We start from the raw sequence: 26,444 nt of genomic DNA, 5'->3' as shown, positions 1-26,444 counted from the left end.
ACCGGGCGCAACATCTGGGGGTTAGGGTTAGGAGGCACAAATCCACGGGTTAGGGGGCGCAAATCCACGGGTTAGGGGGCGCAAATTACTTGCCTTGCCACGGGTGCTGACAACCCACGCTATGCCACTGCCCCCAGATGTTGCGCCCGGTGCGGCCGGCCCCCCCTGCACCCCCCACGCTATGCCACTGGGTCCAGGGGGTCACGAAGAGTCAGACACGACTAATTGACTAAACAACAACAGTCTAGGATCCTGCACTGAGCAAGGATTGGGCTTAATGACCACCAAAACCTAGAATTAATGCTGTACAGTATAGGGAAGTTTTTTATGTACAATGCTTTACTGTGGTTTTATAAATTGCTGGAAGCCACCCAAAATCGCTGGGGCAACTCAGATAGGCAGCATAGAAATATTACTCCTCCTCCTCCTCCTACTACTACTACTAGGGGCACTTTACAACAACTTTTTTTGCCCAGAGTTTGTTTTTTGGGTGTAGGTTTTGCCTGTTTTTTTCAGACGGGGAGCACTGAGGTCATCAATTTTTCTTCTGGCTATTTTGTGGTGCCCACAAGTGTCTTAAAATGTGGCCCCCAACTTCCTTTTGCATGCAGAGGAGTCCATCCTTAACCAGTTAGCTGCCTGATACATTTGCATCAGTTTGCTTATGAATACGTCCCACCCCCTAAGAATGCTGAAGCAAAAGACAGGCTTTCTTCGCGTCTGTTTTTTGATGATGCAGGCAGGTTTTCCATCATGTGCAAGAGAGGAAAGTGTTGGGATACTGTCAGGGAGACAAAGTCCATCATGGCCTCCAAGCCGGCTGCCGGACGATCCATCGATCTCCCGTAGATACAGTATCAGCAATTAGTGACACGAGTTTCCAGAAATAGCTTGCCACATTCCAGAGCTCATGCACACTCTATCAGCAGATAATTCACAGCAGAAGTTGCACGCAGGAGAGCATTATTTACAAGTTTTATTCAGCGTTGATCAGAACAAAGAAAAACATGACTGCCTGCATCAGTGTCTCCAGACACAGAGAGAAAACGAAAGCAATAGGGAACATAAACATCCTGTGAACAGGAAATGCGCAGACTCTGTGACTCACAAAGCCTGCTCCCTTTTAGGGTGGAGCGGAAATATCCTAACAGAAAGTGCCTCTTTGGGGATTAAGCTTGCTGCTGCAGTTTTTGTATTTTTAAAAAAATGCATTTTAAAATTGATCAAGAGGATGGAGCAGCTCTGCTATCAGGAAGCGTTAGAAAATTTGGGGCTTTTTAATTCAGAGAAAAGGCAAGTAAGAGGGGACATGAAAGAGGTGTAATGGAGACATTTTATCTCCCATCATGCTAAAACTTGCAGACACTGAGTCTTCCACTTTGGCAGGGTGGGGGTAAACTGGGAAGGAGAATTCGTCACTGCAACACAACTGAAATAGGACTATAGCTCCTGATCCATTCTCAAGCTGGTGTTCAGGATTTTTAGGACTCTTTCCAGCTGAAATGTGTTTGGCTATTGGCTGTGGAAGATACCTGGTCCATCTTTTTTGCAGACCCCACCACATTCTTGGGTTAATCTGGGTTCACTCTGCACCTCAGCTGAACCAGTGACAAAGACAACAGACTCCAAACTAGCTGAAGCAAATTAAATATTTTATTGATATACAGTGCTCAACAGAGGATTAGTGATGGGTGGGTGGAGAATCATTGGTCTACAGTACACCATGAGCAGTAAAACACAATGGAAATAATCTCAGTGATCATATACATAAAGAAGGTAAAGGTAAAGGACTCCTGGATGGTAAGTCCAGTCGCAGACGACTCTGGGGTTGCGGTGCTCATCTCGCTTTACAGGCCGAGGGAGCCGGCGTTTGTCCACAGTTTTTCTGGCCAGTTTTCTGTGGCCAGCATGACTAAGCTGCTTCTGGCACAATAGAACACCGAAACCAGAGCAGCGCATGGAAACGCCATTTACCTTCCTGTTGGAGCGGTACCTATTTATCTACTTGCACTGATGTGCTTTCGAACTCCTAGGTTGGCAGGAGCAGGGACCGAGCAACGGGAGCTCACCCCGTTGCGGGGATTCAAACCGCCAACCTTCTGATTGGCAAGCCCAAGAGGCTCAGTGGTTTAGACCACAGCGCCATCCGCGTCCCTTATATACATAAAGAACTCATTAAAAATAGTGACATAATAATGAACAGACTCACCCAAAGCGAAGTGACTCACCAAAGCAATTTGAATGCCTGCCTCTCCCTACCAAAAATCCCCTCCAGCCCATCTAGGTTTTTTTAGTTTGTTTTTTCCCCATGTGCAAATACAGACTGATAAAATCAACCTGAGATTCAGGAGTCACAAGAAAGACATCTCAATATTTTTTGTTTGTATGCTAACATATCATACAAGCACTTGTTTCAATCTCATAAAATCAGGTGTTGAACACCAGAGAGAGGGGAAACGGATCTATTTGCTGCCCTGTTTAAATCTAGTGATAATTTATTCAGTCCTCAGTTACACAGAATTGGACCATTTCTTTATTTTACTTCTTATCTTTTTGAAAATATTTTATGATATTTTAATGTTGTAGATTAGAAACTCCATTCCATTTTGCACTGTTACTGCACAACTAATGGTTCCACCTGCGCTTGAAAAAATCACCATCAGGAGATGTGATACCTGTACTGGAATGCCATTTTTTAAAATTAAAGCATTTGCATGTTGCTGTTTAGCTTAAAGGGACACCAGAGTAGCTTACAAAAATCAGCGGTAAAAGTATGTGACATAAACACCATGGAGATAAGGAAGTGGCACTAAGTCAGCGGCTCAAACACCTTCACAGTAACAGCGATAAATACGATGGTACATACTCAATGGAAAGAGAAGGCACTCTGCACACGCTTAAGAGCAAATGACATTTACAGGAAAGACGCGTTGCCCGGTCCAGCGCCGGCTTTCTAAGGCAATACCAGGACGTGAAAACGGGCAGCAGAAGAAGAAGAAGAAGAAGAAGAGAAGAGTTTGGATTTGATATCCCGCCTTTCACTCCCCTTCAGGAGTCTCAAAGCGGCTCACATTCTCCTTTCCCTTCCTCCCCCACAACAAACACTCTGTGAGGTGAGTGGGACTGAGAGACCTCAGAGAAGTGTGACTAGCCCAAGGTCACCCAGCAGCTGCATGTGGAGGAGTGGAGACGCGAACCCAGTTCCCCAGATTACGAGTCCACCGCTCTTAACCACTACACCACACTGGCTCTCAAAAACTATGATCTAGTAATCCCCAACAATGGCTCCCCTAAAACGCAGTCGCAGTCTTGGTGTACTAACAGCACTGCGAAGCTGTGGGATAGGGTAAAAGTCCAAGTCCTTTTAGCAGGAATTTCACCGATAACCACCCAGAATAAACAATTTATTTGAGGGGCGATTGTATGGGGGGGGGGAGATCCCAGTAACCCGAAATCCGAAATGAATGCGATGAGAATTAAACGATCTCGTAAGGCGACTCCCACCCAAGTCAACCCCTCCTTAGCCCCCCTTCCCAGCTGCTTTGACTCTGGTCCCTCCCTCCCATCACAACCCCCAAACTTCCTCCGCTCGCCCCCGGCCAGTTCCAGGAAAGGCGGGCGACTCCTCGCTCAGCTTCCGTAGGAAACGGAAACGAAATGAGCCTCCAGCCCATCTGGTTGAAAGTGCCCTAACCCCCCATGATTTCCCCAGCCGTTCTATGCTGCTTAACATTCTGGAATAACGTTCAGAGCTACTACCCACCCAGTGCAATGGGTCTGTGGCTCTCCCAGCAGAGGTAGAACAGGGAGGGAGGGAGGAACAAAACAAAGAGAAGGAAGAATAGAAAAGGGAAGTTGGTCCTTGGAGAATACATTCAGTATTGATCAGAGATGGGGACCGGTTTCATCATTTGCATTATGGGCTCAGAGGTGGACACTGCAACCCTCACCAAGTTCCCAAACTTTTCTAGGGCAGGGGGAATTTGTGACCTTCCAGATGGACTCCAACTCCCATCAGCTCTGGCAGCCAGCATGCCATGTGGTCAGGGATGATGGGAGTTGGGGGTACAGCAACATCTGAAAGGCAAGAGATTCCCCTTGCTCTGTTGCAGCAGAAAGCAGCATTGCCATAGATGCGTTGCCTGTGCTTTCCGAGCCCCAACCACCAGCAGTTTGCCGTTGGGGCTCGCAAAGGGCTGCACAGCAGGTGCCAATGATCAGGCAATGGGCAGGGGCCTGCAAACCTCCTGCTGGCCTATCTACAACGCCTCCTGTCTGGGCCGGAGGTTCCCCATTGCTGGTTTGCTGGTTCTCGCCTGAGAAACACACATTTCAAAATCAGTTGAAGTAAATTCCCGTGAAGAGAGAAAGCTGGATCCTGTATCTATTTATCTATAAAAATATCGGAAGCTGAAAGCCATAGGAAAAAAGGGGTGTCTCCGCCGAGCGGCAAAAGCTATGTAATCGTGTCCTCAGACACAACCCCCCAGTGGGGGAACGCTGCAGCTTAGGGGTGTCAGAGAGAAAACCCTCTTCGGAGCCACCGCCCTCCACTCAAAAACCTCTGAGGGTGTGGAGCTACCAAGGTCAGCACCCAAAGGTGCACAGGGAAGGAGGAAGCCCCTTCAGGTATCATTTCCTCGCCCTGTGGAGGTTTCTATGCCATGTGGGTTTTCTCATGTTTCATCAGGAGCCACTGTTGACTGAACCGCCTCCAGCAGTGAGAGCACCTGTAGGGCTTCTCTCCCGTGTGAGTCCTCTCGTGCCGCACGAGGTCCGAGCGCTCGAAGAAGGTTTTCCCGCACGCCGAGCACTTGTGGGGCTTCTCGCCCGTGTGCTTCTTCTTGTGCTTAATGAGGTTCCAGCTGTACACGAAGCTCTTCCCGCACGTGGAGCAGGGGTACGGCTTCTCCCCGTCGTGCGTCCTCTCGTGCTTGAGGAGCAGCGAGTTGCGGCTGAAGCACTTTGCGCACGCCGAGCACTGGAAGGGCTTCTTCTCGAAGTGTGTGGCCCTCATGTGGGCGATCTCGCAGAAGGCTTTCCCGCAGAAAGAGCACATGCGCGACTTCTCAGGTCTCAAAAGAGGGCTCTCCCCGGCGTCCTGAACCTGTCCCCCGCCATTTTGGGTTCTTTCAAGTTGGCCAAGCCTGGCGTCTTTGCCGAAACCTCCCTCTGGAATGGCGCAGGGCTGTTCTTTAGGCCTTGAGAGGCGTTTGCCAAGGGCCTCATCTGCCACCCCAGGAACGGATCCTCCTGCCCGATTCCTCTGGCGGTTTCTTTGCTGCCTCTTTGGGGTATGTTGGCTTCTGCCTGTTTTGCCCACCTCCTCAGCCAGGGAAACGGTCACAGTTGCTCTCCCGTGGAACGAATCAGGCTCAGAATACTCCAGAATTTTCTCTCCACCTTTGCTCAGCTGCACATAGCCTTTCAGAATATAAAAAAGGTGGTGGTGGGGAACCAAATTAACAGAACTGACAGCACAATATATATTTTTTATTCCACTTTTTTTAAGCATATTGATTTATTAGGAATATCGGCCTATGATCCTGGGTCCTTCAAATCTTTTCCTCGTTTTGGAATTAAGATAATTATTGATTGTTCCCACGATGGAAGGATCCTTTCACCCTCTATTACTGAATTATATAATACTTTTATTTTAGGAATCAATATATTTTTTAATACTTTATTCTGTTCCCAATCCATCTGCTCCTGGGGTTTCCCCCCCCCCTTTTAGCTTCCCTATAACTTTCTCTATTTCTTTTTCTGAAATTGTTTGTTCCATAATCTCTCTATCTCTACTTTCTAGCTTTATCTCTCAGTGTGTCTCGATATATTCTTTCATCTTCCCCATAGAATTGTTACCTGCTGAATATAACTCTTGGTAGAACTCCCGAAATACTCTCAACTTATCTTTCATCAATTTATTTATGCCACCTCTAACCTCGCTCCCAAAGGAGCCCATGGCCACAAACACATCAGTGATCAAACAACACAATTAAAAAAAGAAAATCTTCCACTATATACTTCAGGAAGTTTTGTCTGGACACTTCTTAAAATATTGAAGCTAAATTTCGCACAATGGTTCCTGGAATCCAGGAGCAGGAGAAATTAGGCTTACCCAGATCCTGCTTGGTTTTCTTCATCTCCACAGGGCTGGAGGGAGATGGTTCAGTCTTTACAGAGCACACCACCACCTCCTCAAACTTTGCCACCTCCTGAAAAAGCAACAAAGATCCTTTTTTTTAAGAGCAGGGAGACAGGAATATATGCTGAGGTACAAGTACCATAAAGGGACGCAGGCGGCGCTGTGGTCTAAACCACAGAGCCTAGGGCTTGCCGATCAGAAGGCCGGCAGTTCGAATCCCCGTGACGGGGTGAGCTTGGTCCCAGCTTCTGCCAACCTAGCAGTTCGAAAGCACATCAAAGTGCAAGTAGATAAATAGGTACCGCTTGGGCGGGAAGGTAAACGGCATTCTGGTTCACCAGAAGCGGCTTAGTCATGGTGGCCACACGACCCGGAAGCTGTACGCCGGCTCCCTCGGCCAATAAAGCAAGATGAGCACCGCAACTCCAGAGTCGACCACGACTAGACCGAATAGTCAGGGGTCCCTTTACCTTTATCTTTAAAGCACTTTAAACATATGGTTTGAATTGTGTCAGAGTTACCTTCGCCCTTGCCGGTGCCAACTGGAATTTAGGAGAGGCGGCCAAGAGGCGCAGAGCTAACTTGGTTTCCTGTTTCCCTCTGGCTTCCTGTCTCGCCCCACAGATGTTGCTGGAGTGGAGGGTTAGCAAATAGACAAGAGGAAGCTGCAGTCCAATGACAGCTGGAGACCCAAAGGTTGAAGGGCATTTATTCCATATACAACACGGTTGGGGGACCTCGGCTTTGTGGGATATATAGCTGTCAATCAAATCCAACATTCCGAGAGAGGACTAACTGCCTCTGTGTGGCAGGCAGTTTTGTCAGTCGGTCGGTTGCTGCAAGGAGTGTTAACTGGTAACTGCTCGGATGCAGTCTTCTCATGACTCACTACTATCTAGTACAGTGGTACCTTGGGTTAAGTCATTAATTCGTTCTGGAGGCCTGTTCTTAACCTGAAACTGTTCTTAACCTGAGGTACCATTTTAGCTAATGGGGCCTCCTGCTGCCGCTGCCACACGATTTCTGTTCTCATCCTGAAGCAAAGTTCTTTACCTGAGGTACTATTTCTGGGTTAGCGGAGTCTGTAACCTGAAGCTTCTGTAACCTGAAGTGTCAGTAACCCGAGGTACCACTATATATAGTTTATCTGTTATGTAACCTAAGCCTGCCTTCAGGAACAACTCTGTAAACCTGAATGAATCTGATAGTAAAGTAAAGGTAAAGGTAAAGGGACCCCTGACCGTTAGCTCTAGTCGTGGACGACTCTGGGGTTGCGGCGCTCATCTCGCTTTACTGGCCAAGGGAGCCGGCGTACAGCTTCCGGGTCATGTGGCCAGCATGGCTAAACTACTTCTGGTGAACCAGAGCAGTGCACGGAAACGCCGTTTACCTTCCCGCCCGAGCAGTACCTATTTATCTACTTGCACTTTGATGTGCTTTTGAACTGCTAGGTTGGCAGGAGCAGGCACCGAGCAACGAGAGCTCACCCCGTCGCAGGGATTCAAACTGCCGACCTTCTGATCGGCAAGCCCTAGGCTCTGTGGTTTAACCCACAGCGCCACCCGCATCCCTGGATAGTACAATAGTTTATGTTATTATGATTCAGATTCATGTGTGTTTCCTTTAAGAGGGACTAAAAGGGATTATCAACCAGGAAAGTATAATTACTGATAGGACTCAAACGAGTTAGCAACCCACTTGTCGCTGCATAAACTCAAACAGGAGATCGTTTGCTAAATTATATAAACGTTCCCACAATCCTGTGGCCCTCCAGGTCTCTCAACTTGGCCTTCGGGACTCTTCTCAGACCATACCCCCTCCTCCGTTTCCCCCCTCCTGGATGAAATGCGTCTTTGAACTGCAACGCTCTCTCTTGCTTGTCTGGTTGTATGTGTAGGAACCTTCAATTCTCTCATAGCTGACTTGCAGCTTCTTATACAAACAAACATGTGGCGCCCCAGAAGGGAATGTGGCCCTTAGGCCATCAATGGTCCCCACCGCTTGCTGTTTGTATAAGGATGAAACACTCTCACCTGCACTTCCCATCTCTTGGTCTGCTGCCGCCTCTGGAGGAAGTCCTCGGCCAGGGCCACCGCCTGGGAGCAGGTCTCCGGACCGCACTCCCTCACCCTGCTCTGGATCTCCGGTGGAAGGACGGTCAGGAACTGCTCCAGGATCAGCAGCTCCAGGATCTGCTCCTTGGTGTGCCTCTCCACCTTCAGCCACCGGGAGCAAAGCTCCTGCAGCCGGATGTAGGCCCCTCTGGGCCCTTCAGCCTCCTGGTAGCAGAAGCCCCGGAAGTGTTGGCGCAGCTTCTCTCTACCAATGGCGTCCCTTTGCAAGATGGCCGCCTTCACTTTCCCATAATCCTCTCTGTCTCCGACCTCCAGCCCGCTGAAGGCCTGCTCGGCTTCTCCCCTGAGGGCCGGCAGGAGTCGGGCCACCCACTCTTCCTTGGGCCACCGGCAGGCTTGGGCTACTTGCTCGAAGGAGGCGAAGAAGGCCTTGGTGTCGTCCCAGGGGGTGGGCTCCTCCAGCTGTGGTGCCCAGCCTAACTGAGAAACCTCCACTTTCTTCAGGAAGTCCTGCCACTGGGTTTCCCAGCGCTGCAGCTGCCCCTCACTTGGTTCCTCCTTGATCTGAATTTCTGGTATTTTCTGCAGATCTTCTCCGATAATCACAGCCTGGAGGACGTCAGGAGCTTCTCTGACACTTTGCAAGAGGGCCTTTTGGCTACGACTCGCTTGCTCCTCCATCTCATCCCAGACCTAAACTCTTGTATAGAAGCTTCTCTAGATTAAAACCAAAATATATACAATATTGGCTGTTGTGGCTGCTTTGGCGGAAGGCAAGGAGCCCCATAGTAGGTGCAGCCTTTGCAAGATGGCTGCCTTCACTTTCCCATAATCCTCTCATATTCCCAGAGCCAATGGCAGAAGGAGAAAAGTAAGGCCTGGGGGCCAGATCCAGCCCAATCACCTTCTAAATATGGCCCATGGACGGTCCGGGAATCAGCGTGTTTTTACATGAGTAGAATGTGTGCTTTTATTTAAAATGCATCTCTGGGTTATTTGTGGGACATAGGAATTCATTCATTCCCCCCCCCCAAAAAAAAATATAGTGCGGCCCCCCACAAGGTCTGAGGGACAGTGGACCAGCCCCCTGCTGAAAAGGTTTGCTAACCCCTGGCTTAAGAGTTTGACCCACCCTGCAGCCTCTGGTCCCACGGAAAAGGAATCAGCCACAGTATCTCTGGAGACTGCAGAGCCAGGATCCTTTCCCTACAAAGGCTGGATCAACAAACCCTTTGTTATCAGGGATAAGTGTCCAAGGCATATGAAAGACTCGGGGCTAGTTGTTCACACAGAATGTGCCTGACCTAGAGAGGCAAAAGTTGACCCACCTACCCAAAGACGTGTGCCATCAGCAGGCTTGGGGGAAACTCAGAGGTTCCCAAAAGTAGGGGGCAGGGAAGATCTTCCCAAAAACATCTCAATAGAGACTGAGCGTTAGGAGTGGCCATGAAACACTGAGGGGGCGGGGAAGAGTGAAACCACAAGCGGAAGGCGGAACGGAATAGAGTATCCTGGAATGGGTGAGCTGAGGGTATGTGTGCACCAAAGAAATTTATCCTAACTTTCTACCCTCGGAAAGTATCGAAGCAACTTAAGGAAGTTAGAAAGTTGACACCAGTCTTAAATCTCTTTTTTATCTACTGCCATTTTAACTTTTTGAACATGTTACGTTATCACTATGCATTTTCCTTGGTGTTAATTTTATCGTTTCATCTTTGATGCAAATGCTTTGAGGCTGTTGCTTTTTACAATCATGAAATAAAAAAATAAAAATAAAAAGGGAAAATCAATTAAAAGCTAAAAAAAGAGGGTAGGAACCCAGACATGCAATACAGCGTGCTTAAAATGCTGGCGCCACCCACTCACAAGAGCGGAGTATCCTCAGGGAAACCCCCAAGTGGGGGGGGGACTTTAAGGGGGGAACCCCCCAAAAAACAGCCCAGGAGAACTGAGCATGCTCAGTAGCCATGGAATGCCGGCAGAGTGTTGCGGAGGGTGGGAGGAAGGATGGAATGGAGCGCGGAAGGCGCTGCCTTGCTGTGAAGGGGGTCGCAATTTAGAAGCAGAGAAGGTCCCGGGTTCTAATCCCAGGAGAGACACCTTCCCTCCTACCTAAAATCCTGGAATGCTGCTGCTGGTCAGTGCAGGCGGCCTTGAGCTTGACAGACCAATGGTCTGACTCAATGATAAAACAGCTTCCAGTGTGTGTGTGTGTGTTTGGGGATGTGTCTCCCCATGGAACCAGATCCAGTGTTTTTTTCATGAGGCTATGCAGGGGTACGCATACCCCCTAAACATTTGGTGAATCTAAGTTTGGCCTCATTGAGGGGCAGTATTTCACTATGAGTAGGAAAACGAGAGTACCCCTAAACATTTTTAAAGGAAAAAATCACTGACCAGATCTATTCCCCCCGCCCCCGCTACTCCATTTCCCGGCATTGCAAAAACAAAAACACCTCCACCTTCCCGAAAAGAAAAGCGTTACTGCGTGGAGGGTCCATTTTCTGATGTGGAAGGAAATGAGCGCGAGAGATTTCGCTGGGGTCAGAGTTAGACCTCCCGGGATCAAAGCACCGGGGCTGGAGATGCGTTGCCTTCCCCCAACCCCCCCAAAAAGTCACTTCATCTTCTTCTGTCCCCCCACCTTTGGAGATCCGCCTCTGCCCTCCTGCAACTCACCTCTCCACGCACTGAGATCTTTTCCCCTTCCTTCCTCCTCCTGTTTTTGGTTGGTTTTGGGGGTTTTTTGCAGCAGGCGAATTCAAAACCAAACCCCACCCCCAACAGGGAGAAAACCTCGAGTGTTTTCCATCCAGCCAAAAAAAAACACAGCACTTTATTTGGCCCCTCTAGCAAACCAAGCACTCGGTCACTTTAACCCTTTGATGCATTTGCAGAAGGTCTGATAAGAATGTTTCCCTTTTACAGGGTGGGGAGCCCGAGGGCCGTATTCCCTTCTGGGCAGCCTTCCGGGGGCCACATGCCAATAGTGGGCGGGGCCTGGGGCAAGAGCGGACTGGGGAATGAATGAATGAAAGCTTCACCTCTCGACTGTTCGCTAGTTTCAACGGTGGCTGGTGCCCACTGCGGCTGATAGGGCAGAAGCCGAGGAGCCCAACAGTAGGTGGCGCCAGTGAGGCAGTGGCAGGCAGAGCAAACCAATTCTAGGGTTGCCCCCATCCTCCTACCTGTTGAGTTCTGCAAGGGGCAACACTGAGAGGAGGAAACCGACAGACAGCGGTTCTCTTTGGCTTGGTTGCAAGGAAGAAGGCAGGCAGGTGGAGGCCACCTGGCACTGGTGGGGCAGCGCCCCATTTGCCCCCATGGACCAGCAGCTCCACAGAGGGGTGCAGTCTGGGAAGAGTCCTGAGGGTCAGAGAGGACTGGAGGGCCAAATTTGCCTCCAGGGCCTGAAGACAGACAGACACAGACACACACTCCCCATCCCAGCATGACATAAAAGTGCTTATTTCATTTTTTTTTAAAAAAAAAGTTCTAATCTAGATAAAAGCACAAACGGTGACATAAAAAAAGGAAAAAGGAAAGGAAAATAGAGAAAACGAGGGGAAAGAGAAAGAAGAAATGGGAGACAAAAGAAAGAAATGAAAGAAAGAGCTTCCAGTTCCACAGCTATTTGTAAACTCATCCATACAAAACCACTTTCTATAAACCAACATGATATTCACAGCTTCCTTCCTTTTTAAAAGCTCAAGGAAAAGGGAGGGCAGAGACCAAGCCTCCCTTTCATGCTCCACAATCTGGCCAGGAAGTTAAGGCCTGGCTGCAGTTACTCAGTGTAGCCTGTTCACTCCAGGCATTTGGTGGCAGAAGAATATTCCTCTTGGCAATCCAGTGATCAGTAGTAATCTAACCTTGAGGTTATGAGAGCATCGACAACAGTAGTTAGGCTATCCCACTGGACCATCTGTTCAGCTTTCATTCCAGTCAGCCCATAGAAACACCAATTTGTCCCAAAAGCTTTTGTTACAATCTGAGCATGTATACCAGGGTTGGCGAACTTTTTCAAGCCCAGGGGCAAAGTTCCTTGGCAACCTTCCAAAAACCACATTCTGGTGTTGGGTGGGGACAGAGGCAAAAGAAAGTAGATCAGCAAATGCCCATTCTACCTAGAAATGGGAGGGTAGTTTTGGCACAAACAGCCTCTCCATCTTTCCTCCAGACCAGCAAGAAACACTGACAGATTTTAAGGACACTTCCTGTCCAAGGGGGGGGGGGGAGAAATCAGTTTGTGAAACTCGCCGAGGGAGGAGTAGCAGGAGTGTGGCATGGGGAAAACTTCAAGGACCAGGTAGAGAGACTAGGAGAGCTGTATTTTGTTTCCAGGCCTTGGGTGCCTGAAATATACTCAGAGTCGCAAAGTGATTTCATGCTCTTTATTCAGCTCATAGTGGTGAGGAGGAATGAATAAAAGTCCCCTCAAAGTATCTGCTTATATACATTATTTACACAATGGGCTGCACATGATTGGTTAATTCTGGAATTCTACTGTAAGCCAATCAGGTTGTGGATTCACTTATATCTGGAGCATGATTGGGTGGTTCCTGCCAACCAATCATACTGCTGCATTGTTCTTGCACCAATCAGACTGCTGCATTCTGAATCCTATTGTTCTAGGACCAATCAGACTGCTGCAATTTGGATCCTATTGTTCTAGGACCAATCAGACTGCTGCAGTTTGGATCCTAGTCAACTCAGTACATAACAGTGCCTCACCTCTGAGGTAGAAAAATAATAATTTATTTCTTTGCCCCAGTGACTCTGGGTGGCTCCCAACAGAATACTAAAAACACAATAAAACATCAAACATTAACAACTTCCCTAAACAGGGCTGCCTTCAGATGTCTTCTAAAAGTCAGGTAGTTGTTTATTTCCTTGACATCTGATGGGAGGGCGTTCCACAGGGCGGGTGCCGCTACCGAGAAGGCCCTCTGCCTGGTTCCTTGTAGCTTAACTTCTCGCAGTGAGGGAACCGCCAGAAGGCCCTCGGAGCTGGACCTCAGTGTCCAGGCTGAACGATGTGGGTGGAGACGCTCCTTCAGGTATACAGAGCAGAAGCCTGTATGCCTTTCCTTCTGTAAAAGTGTCTAATAAGATAGCAACTATGATTGCCCCATGTCTATGATTGCTCCGCAGGACGCTACGACATGGGTAGGCAATCGAAGGCCTGGGGGCCGGATCCGGCCCAATCGACTTCTAAATCCAGCCCGCGACGGTCCAGGAATCAGCGTGTTTTTACATGAGTAGAATGTGTGCTTTTATTTAAAATGCATCTCCGGGTTATTTGTGGGGCACAGGAATTCATTCATATTTTTTTTCCAAAATTTAGTCCGGCCCCCCACAAGGTATGAGGGACAGTGGACCGGCCCCCTGCTGAAAAAGTTTGCTGCCCCCTGCTCTACGATGTGAAACGGGGTTGTGATCTCACTATAAAACTTTTCTTCCCAAACTCGAAGCGTTTGTACCACTTGCTCCCTGCGTGAATTCTCACACACTGAATAAGACCTGATTGATCACCAAAGTTCTTGCTGCCGTCGGGAAGCTGGCCTGATCTTTCCCCGTGTGGATTTTCTGGTGCGAAGCCAGACAGTCCCCCCGGCTGAAGCTCTTCCTGCACTCGGAGCATTGGTATGGTTTGTCCCCTGTGTGGAGTCTCTGGTGCCTCATAAGGTCCGAGTTCTGGCTGACGCTCTTCTCGCACTCCAAGCACTTGTAGGGCTTATCCCTCGTGTGGATCCACTGGTGCCGAGTGAGGCTGGACTGAGCGCTCAAACTGATGCCACAGTCGGCGCAGCTGAACGGCTTCTGCCCTGTGTGCATCCTCAAATGCCGGCTAAGGATCGATTTGCGGAGGAAAGTCTTGCTGCGATTTGAGCAGTTATAGAGTTTTCCCCACCTGTGGATTCTCTGATGTGAAATCAGGTTCGCTTTGTGGTTGAAGCTCTTTCCACAGTCCAGGCATTTATATGGCACTTCCCCATCACAGTGTCTTTGATGCTGATTGAAGCTTTTTCCAACCGTCACGTTTTTATTTGGTTTCTCCTGGGTGGGAGCACAGAGGCACTTGCTGCTTCTCGTTTCTCTGTGTTTTTCGTGCTGGGTCGGGATTTCTTTCAGGTCCATGCCCTGACAAGCAGCAGGTTTAGCCTTATCTTCTGCCTGAGCCTCACCCTCCTGCAACTCTGAATCACTCTGATCCTGGAGTTTCTCTTTACATCCTAATGACGTCCCACATATTTCGGTCTCGTCCTCAATCTCCCGCAAGCTGCCTTCTGGAATAAACAGGTAAGCCAGAATTAAATGCTATGAATTGGTGCCTGTGTAAGAAAAACAAAAGGTGTAAGAAAAGAAAAAAAAATGAATTTAAATAGGGTTGAAATGTAAGGTTCTGCACTTAGGCAGGAATAACCAGCTGCACAAATATAAGATGGGAGGCACTCGGCTTACTAGTAGTACATGTCAAAAAGACCCAGGGGTCTTGGTGGACCACAAGCTTAACATGAGTGAACAGTGTGATGCAGCAGCAAAAAACTAACGCTATTCTAGGCTGCATCAACAGCTTGTACATGTTACTTTCCTCAATATGTACATTTTAATGCATAGTTTACATTAGTTATATGCATTTCTGTACACATTACAGACCCTCAAAGTGTCCCTGTTTTCCAGGGACAGTCCCAAATTTACAGAAGCTGCCTCGGTTTCTGATTTGATCCCGGAATGTCCCACTTTTCCTTAGGACATCCTTATTTTCATCAGAGAAATGTTGGAAGGTATGTAGTTACGCAAGTCCTGAGCCAAGGACATAAGTAACTATACAACCTTTAGAATACATCTGAAGGCAGCCCTGTATAGGGAAGTGTTTTTTTTAAAAAAAGTTTAATGTTCTATTATGTTTTTATATATGTTGGAAGCCACCCAGACTGGCTGGGGCAACCCAGTGAGATGGGTGGGGTATTAATAATAATAATGGAATAGGACGTCCCTATTTTCATTGGAGAGATGTTGGAGGATATGACATTACCTGGCTAGATTCAGAGGCTTATTCTGCCCCCAGACAGTGGAAATAGGTGCTAGCCATCGTGCCTAGTAGCATAGAAACTCTGATCTTGGAGCAGCAACTTGGGGTGAAAGGAGTGCCAACTTGAATAAAATATTGTGGGGGCCTTGCATAATCAACCACATGATGCAGTGCACACACACTGTTTGAATGGGAATGCCCATCAACTATGTGGAGGTCTGCCCCCCTCAAATATTTTATTGTGTGGGCCGAAGCAGCCTGGCGCACAGGAGTTTGCTCCTATGTGGGGTGGGGTTCCATCAGCACATCGCCCCCACAAGGGTACCCCACAATTCTCCGTCAGCAAAATAGACCTGAAGCACCTACCTGCTAATCCCTCTCCTCCCTCACTGCTCTGAGCAAAGGGATCTTCGCTTTCTTCCAGCCAGGAAACGAAGTTTCCTCCTGCAGGGGGAAAGAAGAGACACCACCATCAATACATTTTTATTTTTGTCCTGCCCTTCCTCCAAGAAGCTGGGGCTACAATATACGGCCCTCCCGTTTTTATCTTCACAACAACTCTTTGAGATAAGTTAGACAGACTGGACCAGCGAACTTCATGGCTAGGTAAGAATTCAAACTGGGGTCAAGCTGGTATTGGGCTCCATCTGCATTTCCTACAACCTTACGTTCCTGTTTCTGGAAGGGCCCCGACTCAGGGGTAGAGCATTTGCGTTGCATGCAGAAGCTCCGAGGTTCATCCCCTGGCTTTTCCAGGGAGGGCTGGGAACACCCCCTGCCTGAAATTCTGGAGAGCGGCTGCCAATCAGTGTCCAGAATACTGGTCTAGGTTAACCGATAGTCTCTGGCTATCACAGAGCGAGTCGGTAGTAAATCACACAGTTCCAAGTTGGAGTTAACTACAGTGGTACCTCGGGTTACATATGCTTCAGGTTACAGACTCCGCTAACCCAGAAATAGTACCTTGGGTTAAGAACTTTGCTTCAGGAGGAGAACAGAAATCGTGCAGCGGCGGCGCAGCAGCAGCAGGAGGCCCCATTAGCTAAAGTGGTGCTTCAGGTTAAGAACAGTTTCAGGTTAAGAATGGACCTCCGGAATGAATTAAGTACTTAACCCAAGGTACCACTGTATTAGCAAAAACACTATCTTTGCAGACTTGGCCTAATGAGCACAGCAGCTTATTTCTTGTAGGTCTTATTCCATGAAATCAGTTGCTGAGATTATAGGTCCCTGCCTCTCCACAGCCATCTAAGTCCCCTCCTCTCCTGTGCTTTTTCCTAGCAACCTGAGACTGTGCCTGAGTGAAGCCTGTGAAGCCCATTTCAGCCCTCTTCTGGTTCTGGGAGATGGGGAGAACTGAGTTTTTCACAGCAGGAGGGGGGAAACCCCATGACTGTTCACCAACCTGACTCAACTCTGCCTCTTGGGCTTCCTCATCCCCTGCTTCAGCTTCTACCTTGACTTGACGTTTTCATCCCCCAAAAAGTTTTTGAGTTTCAGCTGAAATGAGGCTGCATTTTAACGTATTTTAATCTTGTTTTTTAAGTTGTATTTCAATCAATTGTTTTCTATCAGGTGTTAGCCGCCCTGAGCCCAGTCTTGGCTGGGGACGGCGGGGTATAAATAAAATTATTATTATTATTATTATTACCTTTGTTTCTGGACTTCTCTCTGTCACAGACTTTCCCAGCTCACCCTGCCCTGTTACTTCTTCAGCTTCCGACACAGCCTCTTCCCAGTCTTCTCCCTCTGACCACTCATTGTTGTCCCACCACACATCCCTGGCCTCTGAGCCTTCTTCCCTTTGGGGTTCCCCAGCCGGTTCTTCCCACTATTCCTCTGCACCCAACCATCCCCTGACATTGGCTCTATATAAGGGCAGCTTTCAATGTCCCTGCGTTCATTTCTTACCTGCCTGGACTGTGGTTTCCCTGGGGGCCTTGTGACCTTCCCTACAAGGAGCGGCTCCAACAGCTCCTTCCACGGGTTGGGTTTCCTGCTGACACCTTGCTCCATCCTGACTTGCCAAGACATTTTCAGGCTCACAACACAGAGGAAGTTCCTCTTCCACTTTCCAGGTCAATGTCCCCTGCAGTCCCACCAGTTCTGAACCGCCTGGTACATATTTCTCCTCCTCCTCATCTGTGGTCATCCGCTCTTTTCCTACTGGAAAAATAACGAGATAATTCCAAACAGTTCTGATTTATTGAGCATCACCCCCCTCGAAAAAAGAAGACTCCTCCCTACTCAAAAGGCTGGCATCTCCATCTTCTTGCTTGGTTTCTACATAGAGATGTTTCTCCTTCATGGGAGGTGGAGCCCAGCGTCCCTCAGAAAAGCTCACAGCTGCCTCTTCTGAGGTGACCTGTAAGGACGGAAAGGGATGCTTTCAGGGTACAGTGACAGTCCTGAGAGGTGGCAAAGGAATGCTGTGCTGTCAGTGGCTTCTACTAGCCACGAAGGCCATGGTCTACCTTGGCTGTCAGAGGCAGCTTGTGCCTCTGAATGCCGGTTACTAGGAACCACACAGGGGGAGAGTTGCTATTGCTCTCATATCCTGCTTGGAAGCTGGCTGATGCCACTGTGAGAACCTGTCAGCCAGGGCCGGATTTAGGTCTGATGTGGCCCTAAGCTACTGAAGGTAATGGGGCCGTTTATATGTCCAGCTGCTCTTTGACAACAACAAATTTTCACTGTTTTTTTGGGTCGAATATATGCTATATGGTAATTTATGGACCTAATAGGTCCATATGCAACACAAAACATTGTTGCTGTGTGTAGGTTTTATTTTATTTGTTTTTTATCTTATATTTTGGAAATGCACATCCAGTGGTTTTTTCCTTTAAATCTTTTGGGGGCGCCCAAGAGAGTGGGGCCCTAAGCTATAGCTTGATTAGCTTATATATAAATCCGGCACTGCTGTCAGGGCTGGTGTTGGCATTGTCAGGAGTTCAGCCTACACTCGAGTAGGACTCTGGCAGAGACACATGCCCGACTGGCATGTTCCCTCCCTCCTGGTCGATCATTTGGGAGCTTCATAATCTTTCTTCAGCCCGAACACCACAGCGACCGATGCCAACCGACACTGGCACACTTAGAGATCCGCAGAGTTTGCGCAATTTGCGCATGACAGACCTCAGCAGCTCAGCATTTTGGCTAATCTACTTTATTTACATATAAACACACACGGAGCACTGCAACATGGCTCCCAGGCTCCCACTCTCTCTAGCATCAGACAGCAAAGAGAGAAAGAACAAAGGACAATAGTCCCACTTCAGGAAACACAGTAACACAAACATCCTGTCTTCGTCACTTCCCACTCTGTGGAGTCAAAACATACACCGTCATGTGATAGACAAAAATCCCCTGACTACAATCATAGATCAGGAATTCTAACAGGCACGGGCCTGCAATAAATCCCCCGTGGCTAAAGAAGTTAGATCTTTATTCAAGAAAACACACCACAGGCCAGCAACTCTTTCTAGGTTTTGCCCCACGAAGCAGTTGCGAGGGTCCCTGCCTTCCCTCTCTCAGGCTCCTTCCCCTGGCTGTATGTGCAGAAACCTTTGACTTTGGCATGGCTCACTTGTAGCTTCTGGTACAAAGGTGCCTCTTTTGCCCTCCCCCCCCCCCAGAAGAGAATGTGGCCCTCAAACCAAAAATGCCCCCTCATACTCCCTGTTGTACAAGGTTGAAACACTCTCACCTGCACTTCCCATCTCTTGGTCTGCTGCCGCCTCTGGAGGAAGTCCTCGGCCAGGGCCACTGCCTGGGAGCAGGTCTCCGGGCCGCAATTCCTCACCCTGCTCTGGATCTCCGGTGGAAGGACGGTCAGGAACTGCTCCAGGATCAGCAGCTCCAGGATCTGCTCCTTGGTGTGCCTCTCCGGCTTCAGCCACCGGGAGCAAAGCTCCTGCAGCCGGGTGTAGGCCCCTCTGGGCCCCTCAGCCTCCTGGTAGCGGAAGCCCCAGAAGTGTTGGCGCCGCTCTTCCCTGCTCATGGCGTCCCCTCTCAAGATGGCCGCCTTCACTTTCCCATAATCCTCTCTGTCTCCAGCCTCCAGGCTCCAAAAGGCCCGCTCGGCTTCTCCGTTGAGGGCTGGCTGGAGGCGGGCCGCCCACTCTTCCCGGGGCCACCAGCAGGCTTTGGCCACTTGCTCAAAGGAGGCCAGGAAGGCCTTGGCATCGTCCCAGGGGGTGGGCTCCTCCGGCACCTGTGGGACCCCCCAGCCCAAGTGAGGGGCCTCCACTGTTCCTAGGAACGTCTGCCATTGGGCTTCCCAATGCTGGGTCAAGGCTTCTTCTGGCTCCTCCTTCACCTGATGCAAAATTGACCTTCTGAGAATCTCCCTGGTACTCCCAGAATGCACTGCTCCCTCCATGTCCATCTTGCAACCTACAATGCCCAAGCATGGAGCTTTTCCTGTTCCTTCTGACGCCTCGCCTTGTGTGCAGCCTGCAGGATACTGCTCTTCGATTTTCATCCTTGTGTGAAGCCACAAATGTGGGGCTGGATTGAAAAAAACACTAGAATAAGCAACCGGTACCTGAAGACAAGGCCTGGAAACGATGCCTTATGAGGAACGGCTAAGGGAGCTGGGCATGTTTAGCCTGGAGAAGAGGAGGTTAAGGGGTGATATGATAGCCATGTTCAAATATATAAAAGGATGTCACATAGAGGAGGGAGAAAGGTTGTTTTCTGCTGCTCCAGAGAAGCGGACACGGAGCAATGGATCCAAACTACAAGAAAGAAGATTCCACCTAAACATTAGGAAGAACTTCCTGACAGTAAGAGCTGTTTGACAGTGGAATTTGCTGCCAAGGAGTGTGGTGGAGTCTCCTACTTTGGAGGTCTTTAAGCAGAGGCTTGACAACCATATGTCAGGAGTGCTCTGATGGTGTTTCCTGCTTGGCAGGGGGTTGGACTCGATGGCCCTTGTGGTCTCTTCCAACTCTATGATTCTATGATTCTATGACATAGGCACAAAGCTTTTACCTGCATAAAAAAAGAAGAAAAACCAGAATCAGGGAGAATCAGGGCCAGCATTCTGGGAGGTCAGCCACCCTCGACTCTCTTTGGCAGCGGTGCCAAGCGACAGCAGTGATATATAACTGAGGGGGGCTGCATAGCTGTCAACTTTTTCCTTTTTTTTAAGGGAAATTCCTTTATTCCGAATAGGATTCCACGCAAGAAAAGAGAAAAGTTGACAGCTATGGGGGGCTGCCACTGTTATGTCAGGGGCATTGTGGGAAATTAAAATACAGGGATAAGCACTAGGCCCTGACTGGTACCCAAGGATGTCAAAATGTGGGGACGACTCCTCCAAAATATGACAATGTGGATCCCTGAGAGTGACGGTTAAAACGAACTTATAGTAGCCTGTCGCTTTGAGAAATTGCTGAGAATTTTCCTTTGCAAGCAGCCGCCCCCCTCCCATGGGGCAGAGAGAAGCGAAATCTCTTATTGCGAGAACACAAGCAGCTATACAACGCAGGTTCACAGCACTCAATACAAAGCAGTGGTACCTCAGGTTAAGTACTTAATTCGTTCTGGAGGTCCGTTCTTAACCTGAAACTGTTCTTAACCTGAAGCACCACTTTAGCTAATGGGGCCTCCTGCTGCCGCCACGCCGCCAGAGCACGATTTCTGTTCTCAACCTGAAGCAAAGTTCTTAACCTGAAGCACCATTTCTAGGTTAGAGTGTGTAACCTGAAGCTTATGTAACCTGAAGCGTATGTAACCCGAGGTACCACTGTAGCTCTTGCAGCAAAATGTCTCCATGAGAAGGCCAAGCATGTTGACTGTAATCGTACTTAAAGCTATGTCAGCAATACAACTGATTTGTATGCATGGATGCTTATGCTAGAAGCGCAGGCACAAAAATGAAATTAATCTAAAAGAGAACAAACACAAAATATGCCAAACGCTGTAGGTTGGCAGCATTACTATTATCAACATTATTATTTTTAAAAAATAAACATTCTGGCCAAATGGTAAAATTGCAGCACGCGCGTTACAAAAGAGCATTCATTTTTCTGACAAGCTTCAAATTGGTGTAAATGGTTCCCCCCCCTTCCCGTTTTATCCTTACAACGGCCCTGTGAGGTAGGCTAGGCTCAGAGACAGTAACCAGACAAAGGTCACCCCAGGGAGCGTCATAGCTGAGTCCACAGTCTGTTGCGGGTTTTAAATGTGGAAGGGGAGAACCGCCTTGTACACCACCTTGGAGGGGGGGGGGGAGCAGTGGGCTAAAAATAATGCAATAAGCAAAACAAACTGATAAAATAGTGTTGCATTATTGTTCTCCAGAAAGGGCACTTTTTCGCTAACTAGAGCACAAATAAAGTGGGACGAAAAAGTAGACTGGGGTCTTTGGAAATCGACAGGACATGGACCGAGTATCATCATAATCATTTATTTTATTTCTATCCCATTTCTATCATCTTTTTGTGTGTTTTTTGTTTCTCCCCCCTCCCCTATTATGTTTTTATTGTAATTTTACTGGTGCTAGCCACCCTGAGCCCGGCTCTGGCCGGGGAGGGCGGGGTATAAATATATTATTATTATTATTATTATTATTATTATTATTATTATTATTATTATTATATTTTATTTCTAAATATTCCTCCGCAACAGCCCAGTGAGGTAGGCAAAACTGAGCAGCAGCCAGTGGCCCAAGGTCACCCCAGTGAGCTTCAAGGCAGAGTGTCAGGATCTGAACCCAGGTCTCTAACCACGACATCACGCTGGGAGCGAAGAGGCGCCTTCGCCCCGAAACTTTTGCAGGCGCCAAGAGTAGCTAACAGGCGTGAAAGCTGGGGTGGCGTCTCACCGCCCAGATCACCTTCCGGGGCGCAAATCACAATGAACGCGCCAGAAGGAGAAAAAGCAGAGTTAGGGGCGCTTCGGGACTTGGAGGGTCTCCCGTCGCTGTCTCACTCCGACATTTCGCTTTTCTAAATGAATCTCTCCCGCCCCACAACTCTCACCTTTTCAACGCACCAAGATCGCTTCCCTCTTCCTTCACGTTTATGCAGCGGACCTTAAATGCAAAACCAAACCGGGGAAGGAGGCGCCACGGGTGTGTTTTTTTTATTCTTCCTCCTCGGTTTGATTATCTTTCCTAGGAAAGAAACGCTCTCTCAATTTAACCCTTTTAAACACTTGGATATGCACACACACACACACGCACACACACCCCATAGCTGTCAATTTACAGATTTGAAAATAAGGGACCAGCAGCCTCGAAAATAAGGGATCAGCAGCCAAAATAAGGGATTTCGCCTTGGTTTATACAGAAATCCGGCACTGATGGAGCCAGGCTGCTTTGGCTGCGACTGACTGTGTTTTGCAGGGGGTTGGGCTAGATGATCCTCAGGGTCTACAACTCCCACCAAAGAAGAGGGGCAGACAAAACTGATGAACGACGTCGAGATGGCAAAGCTTACAGGCAGAATTGGAAACCAGAAAGAGGACCTCTTTAATAAAGAATGGGGAAAGTTTATAATTTAGTTGAAAAGCTATTGTCAAGAGTTACATACATTGGTAGTTGTTCACAAAACAGAGAAACCAGTAGGAGAACACTTCAATCTCCCAGGACATTCTATACAAGATCTCAAAGTAGCTGTTTTACTACAAAGGAACTTCAGAAATAGACTGGAAAGAGAAGCTGCTGAATTGCAACTCATTACCAAACTTAAAACAATGGAGAGACCTGGTCTGAACAGAGACATTGGATTCTTATCTCATTATACATGACTAAGCCATTTCTCACCTTCTCACCCCTTGCCTTTTCCTGTAAGACCTATTACAGTCGTTAAGAGTCGTCAACAGGCTCATCTCAGCTATCTGCCAATCTCCTATTCCCACCACCCTTCTGAGTAATACCCCTTCTCACTATATAGAAGGATCTGGCAACTTCTGTTTCAGTGTATCTGAAGAAGTGTGCATGCACACGAAAGCTCATACCAAGAACTAACTTAGTTGGTCTTTAAGGTGCTACTGGAAGGAATTTTTTATTTATACATTGGTAGGATTGACAGAAAACGTGTAGTAAAAATTTGAACTATGGATGGACAAATGATTTATAAAAATAGAGTTATGAAAGGGATGCAGAGGGGGAAATCACTACATTAAGATGCTGCACTGGTTGGAGGGGATGCTAAGCAGCACGTCGGGACTGCCGTTGTCCTGGCGCAAGGAGTTCCATCGGTCCTTCCCTGCCTGAGAGGGAGGGAGGGAGACTCTTGCCCACGCCGCCCAGGGAAAGGGGCTGCCTGCCCGCCCGCCACCACCTGTCTCCTCACGACGCACCCCTGAGGGGGAAAAGGGAGAGATGGAGACGCGGCAGCTCGTGTTCGCGCTCTCTCTCTCGCGGCGGAGGACCCCGAGCCGCTGCTTCCCTCCCGAGCCGGGCGAGCATGAAACCCGGGAAATTTAAGGGACATCATCAATAAGGGACAGCAGTGGGACACGGCGCTGGGATAAGGGAGTTTCCCGCCAAATATGGGACGGTTGACAGCTATGATACACACACACACACACACACACACACACACACACACACACAATGTGTTTTTTGCAGCATGCTCATTCATTACAAGACTTTCAGAAAGAATTTAAAAAAAAAAAAAAACATTCCCCAAGCATTCGATAATTGAAAGAGGCTGTTGCTGTCTGGCAAGTTTGAAATTATTCTCTATGGTATGTATGGGACTTGCCCTTCTTCTTCTTCTTCTTCTGTTTTATTGAATTTGTTAGTCACTTTATCAAGTGATTAATAGCCTTTTTGTGAAGACCATACAATGTCCAGACTCTTTATACTGTATTTACTTTCCTAAACATATAAGTGAGAAGAATATATTTATAACCTCATGCTTTTTCAAACATGGGTACGTTCTCCCTTGAATTGTAGATTGAAGCAGACCCTCCAAGTTTCCCTATTTTCCACGGACAGTCCCGGATTTACAGAAGTTTCCGATTTGATCCCAAAATGTTCTGCTTTTCCTTAGGACGTCCCTATTTGCATTGGAAAAATATTGGAGGGTATGGAGTTAGGTAATCCCAGGGCCAAGGAGATTATTATCATTGATGTTGTTGATCATGTTGTTGTTGTTAATTGAATCTATATATACCGCCCTATACCCGCAGGTCTCAGGGTGGTTCGCAGGATAAAATCAGAATACAAAATTAGTAACTTCACAATCTTTAGAAGACATCTGAAGGCAGCTCTGTATAGGAAAGTTTTTTAATGTTTCATGTTTTTCATATGTGTTGGAAGCCACCAAGAGTGGTTGGGGCCAGGGCAACCCAGTCAGATGGGCAGGGTATAAATAAAATTATTATTGAATAAACGTAAAGGTACCCATGACTGGTAGGTGCAGTTGTGGACGACTCTGGGGTTGTGCGCTCATCTCTATAGGCCAAGGGAGCCGACTTTGTCCACCAACAGCTTCCAGGTCATGTGGCCAGCATGACTAAGCCGCTTCTGGTGAACCAGAGCAGCGCACGGAAACACCATTTACCTTCCCGCCGGAGCGGTACCTATTTATCTACTTGCAATTGACGTGCTTTCGAACTGCTAGGTGGGCAGGAGCTGGGACCAAACAACAGGAGCTCACCCCATCGCGGGGATTTGAGCTGCCGACCTTCTGATCAGCAAGCCCTAGGCTCAATAGGACATCCCTATTTTCATCAGAGAAATGTTGGAGGGTATGTTGAAGTCTTCTTCGACTTATAAACAAAACTGTATTGAGACTTGCACCAGACTTTTTCCTTACTCAGTTCTTACAGTTTCTTATGAAAGGTTTCTCTCTGTTCCTTACAGAGAGCTCCTGCGCAGGTTTCTCGCTATTAGCATTTGTGGATCTTCCTCTGTCTGTTTCACTTCAGACAGATCACACTGACACAGCACTGCCATCGGCAGCATCCGGAGAAGCCTCTCTCAGCAGCCCTTCTCTCCATCACACACAGAGAGAGAGAAATCAGAAAGGCAGTTAAAAAACGACAGTTATTGGAATAACAGTCACAACCGAATGGAATGCCTCTCTCATGTGACTCATAGTCAGCCAATCATATGAGAGCTACTGCCAGGGGGCGGGGGAACCATGTTAAAAGTGCACAGTGATTTAACATAAGCAAACATTTCCATTTCAGGAAATTAAATCATTAGCCTTAACAATCCCCACATACATTAAAACCAAGAAGAAAGAGAAATACATTTTACAAATCTCACCCACATTTAAAAGACTACATATGAGAAAAAGGCCAAAAGCCTGGTGTGGGGTGTGGGTGTATGTATGATGGTGCCAAGCGAGCCTTTCTGGGGAGAGCATTCCAAAAGTGGGGAGCCACCACAGAAAAGTCTTGTTCTGTTCATGCCCAGAGGTTATGAAGAGCTGCGTTTTTTGAATGGCTTTGGGCCCTTTCGGACTGGTGGGTTTTGTGTGGTTGTGTTCTGCAACCCATGCTTGACCTAGGCCACATTCACACCATATGTTTATCGTGCCTTGATACCACTTTAAACAGTCATGGCTCCCCCTAAAGAGTTTGGGGATCTGCAGTTAATTAAGGGTGCTGAGAGATGTTAGGAGACCCCACTGCTTCCCTCACAGAGCTAGATTTCCTAGAGTGGTTCAACAAAATTTCCCTCTTTACAGGGACCACTGTGATCTGCGGGAGAGCCTCTCTTGCAACTTCCAAAGATCTCAGAAGCCCACTCTGAAGTAACTCAGAACAGGGCTTTTAGTGTGGCTACTACCCGTTCTGTGAAATAGCGTCCTTGTCAACAGACACCTGCTATCTGCACTTTCCAAAAACAGTTTTTGGTTCCTACAGGCTTTCTCAGCTGGATAAATGGGTCTTTTCATAGAATCATAGAAATGGAAGGGATCCCAAGGGTCATCTAGTCCAACCCCCTGCCAAGCAGGAATTTCAAGTGTCACAAGTATCTTTGTTTTAGTGGTTTTTTGAAATGAATCGGTTGTTTTTGTGTTTTTAACTGTTTTCAAGTTATCTTATTTGCAAATCGCCTTGAGGCAGTAGTTTAGAATAGTAGTAGTAGTAGGAGGAGGAGGAGGAGGAGGAGGAGGAGGAGGAATACACATTTTTGGACATACTGTTTTGTTAGAGAACTGCACTGCAAAATTTAGAGAAGTGCAGATTTTGAAAGATGTTTTCCGTGTTTCAT

At 48.0% G+C, this 26,444-nt stretch overlaps 2 protein-coding genes across 4 annotated transcripts; both read right to left on the bottom strand.

The window, feature by feature from the left end:
- Positions 1–1,635: 1,635 nt before the first annotated feature.
- Positions 1,636–11,030, bottom strand: LOC308581217 (zinc finger and SCAN domain-containing protein 23-like). Its single transcript, XM_081183750.1, has 4 exons — positions 10,900–11,030; positions 8,179–8,937; positions 6,119–6,215; positions 1,636–5,424 (listed from the first exon to the last, which is right to left on the bottom strand). The coding sequence occupies exons 2-4, from the start codon at positions 8,899–8,901 to the stop codon at positions 4,658–4,660; spliced, it is 1,587 nt and encodes a 528-aa protein (XP_081039876.1). The 5' UTR covers positions 8,902–8,937; positions 10,900–11,030; the 3' UTR covers positions 1,636–4,657.
- A 3,329-nt stretch (positions 11,031–14,359) lies between these two features.
- On the bottom strand, positions 14,360–26,257 carry LOC308580945 (uncharacterized protein). 3 transcript variants are annotated; one of them, XR_014004858.1, is made up of 7 exons: positions 25,036–26,255; positions 22,246–22,379; positions 20,234–20,251; positions 18,969–19,811; positions 17,504–17,621; positions 15,623–17,422; positions 14,360–14,510 (listed from the first exon to the last, which is right to left on the bottom strand). XR_014004858.1 is itself a non-coding variant. In XM_081183284.1 (5 exons), exons 3-5 carry the CDS (start codon positions 19,737–19,739, stop codon positions 17,157–17,159), a joined length of 1,161 nt encoding a protein of 386 aa, XP_081039410.1. In that variant the 5' UTR covers positions 19,740–19,811; positions 20,234–20,251; positions 22,246–22,408; the 3' UTR covers positions 17,142–17,156. The 3 variants fall into 3 exon arrangements, 1 of the variants encoding a protein (XP_081039410.1); XR_014004857.1 differs by lacking the exons at positions 20,234–20,251; positions 22,246–22,379 and having other exon boundaries at positions 18,963–19,765; positions 25,047–26,257; XM_081183284.1 differs by lacking the exons at positions 14,360–14,510; positions 25,036–26,255 and having other exon boundaries at positions 17,142–17,422; positions 18,963–19,811; positions 22,246–22,408.
- Positions 26,258–26,444: the final 187 nt, after the last annotated feature.

Source organism: Podarcis bocagei (assembly GCF_964188305.1).
Source record: "Podarcis bocagei genome assembly, chromosome: 2".
NCBI lineage: Eukaryota > Metazoa > Chordata > Lepidosauria > Squamata > Lacertidae > Podarcis > Podarcis bocagei.
The sequence above is the reverse complement of the archived record's forward strand: the minus strand, read 5'-3'. Positions and strand labels throughout refer to the sequence as shown.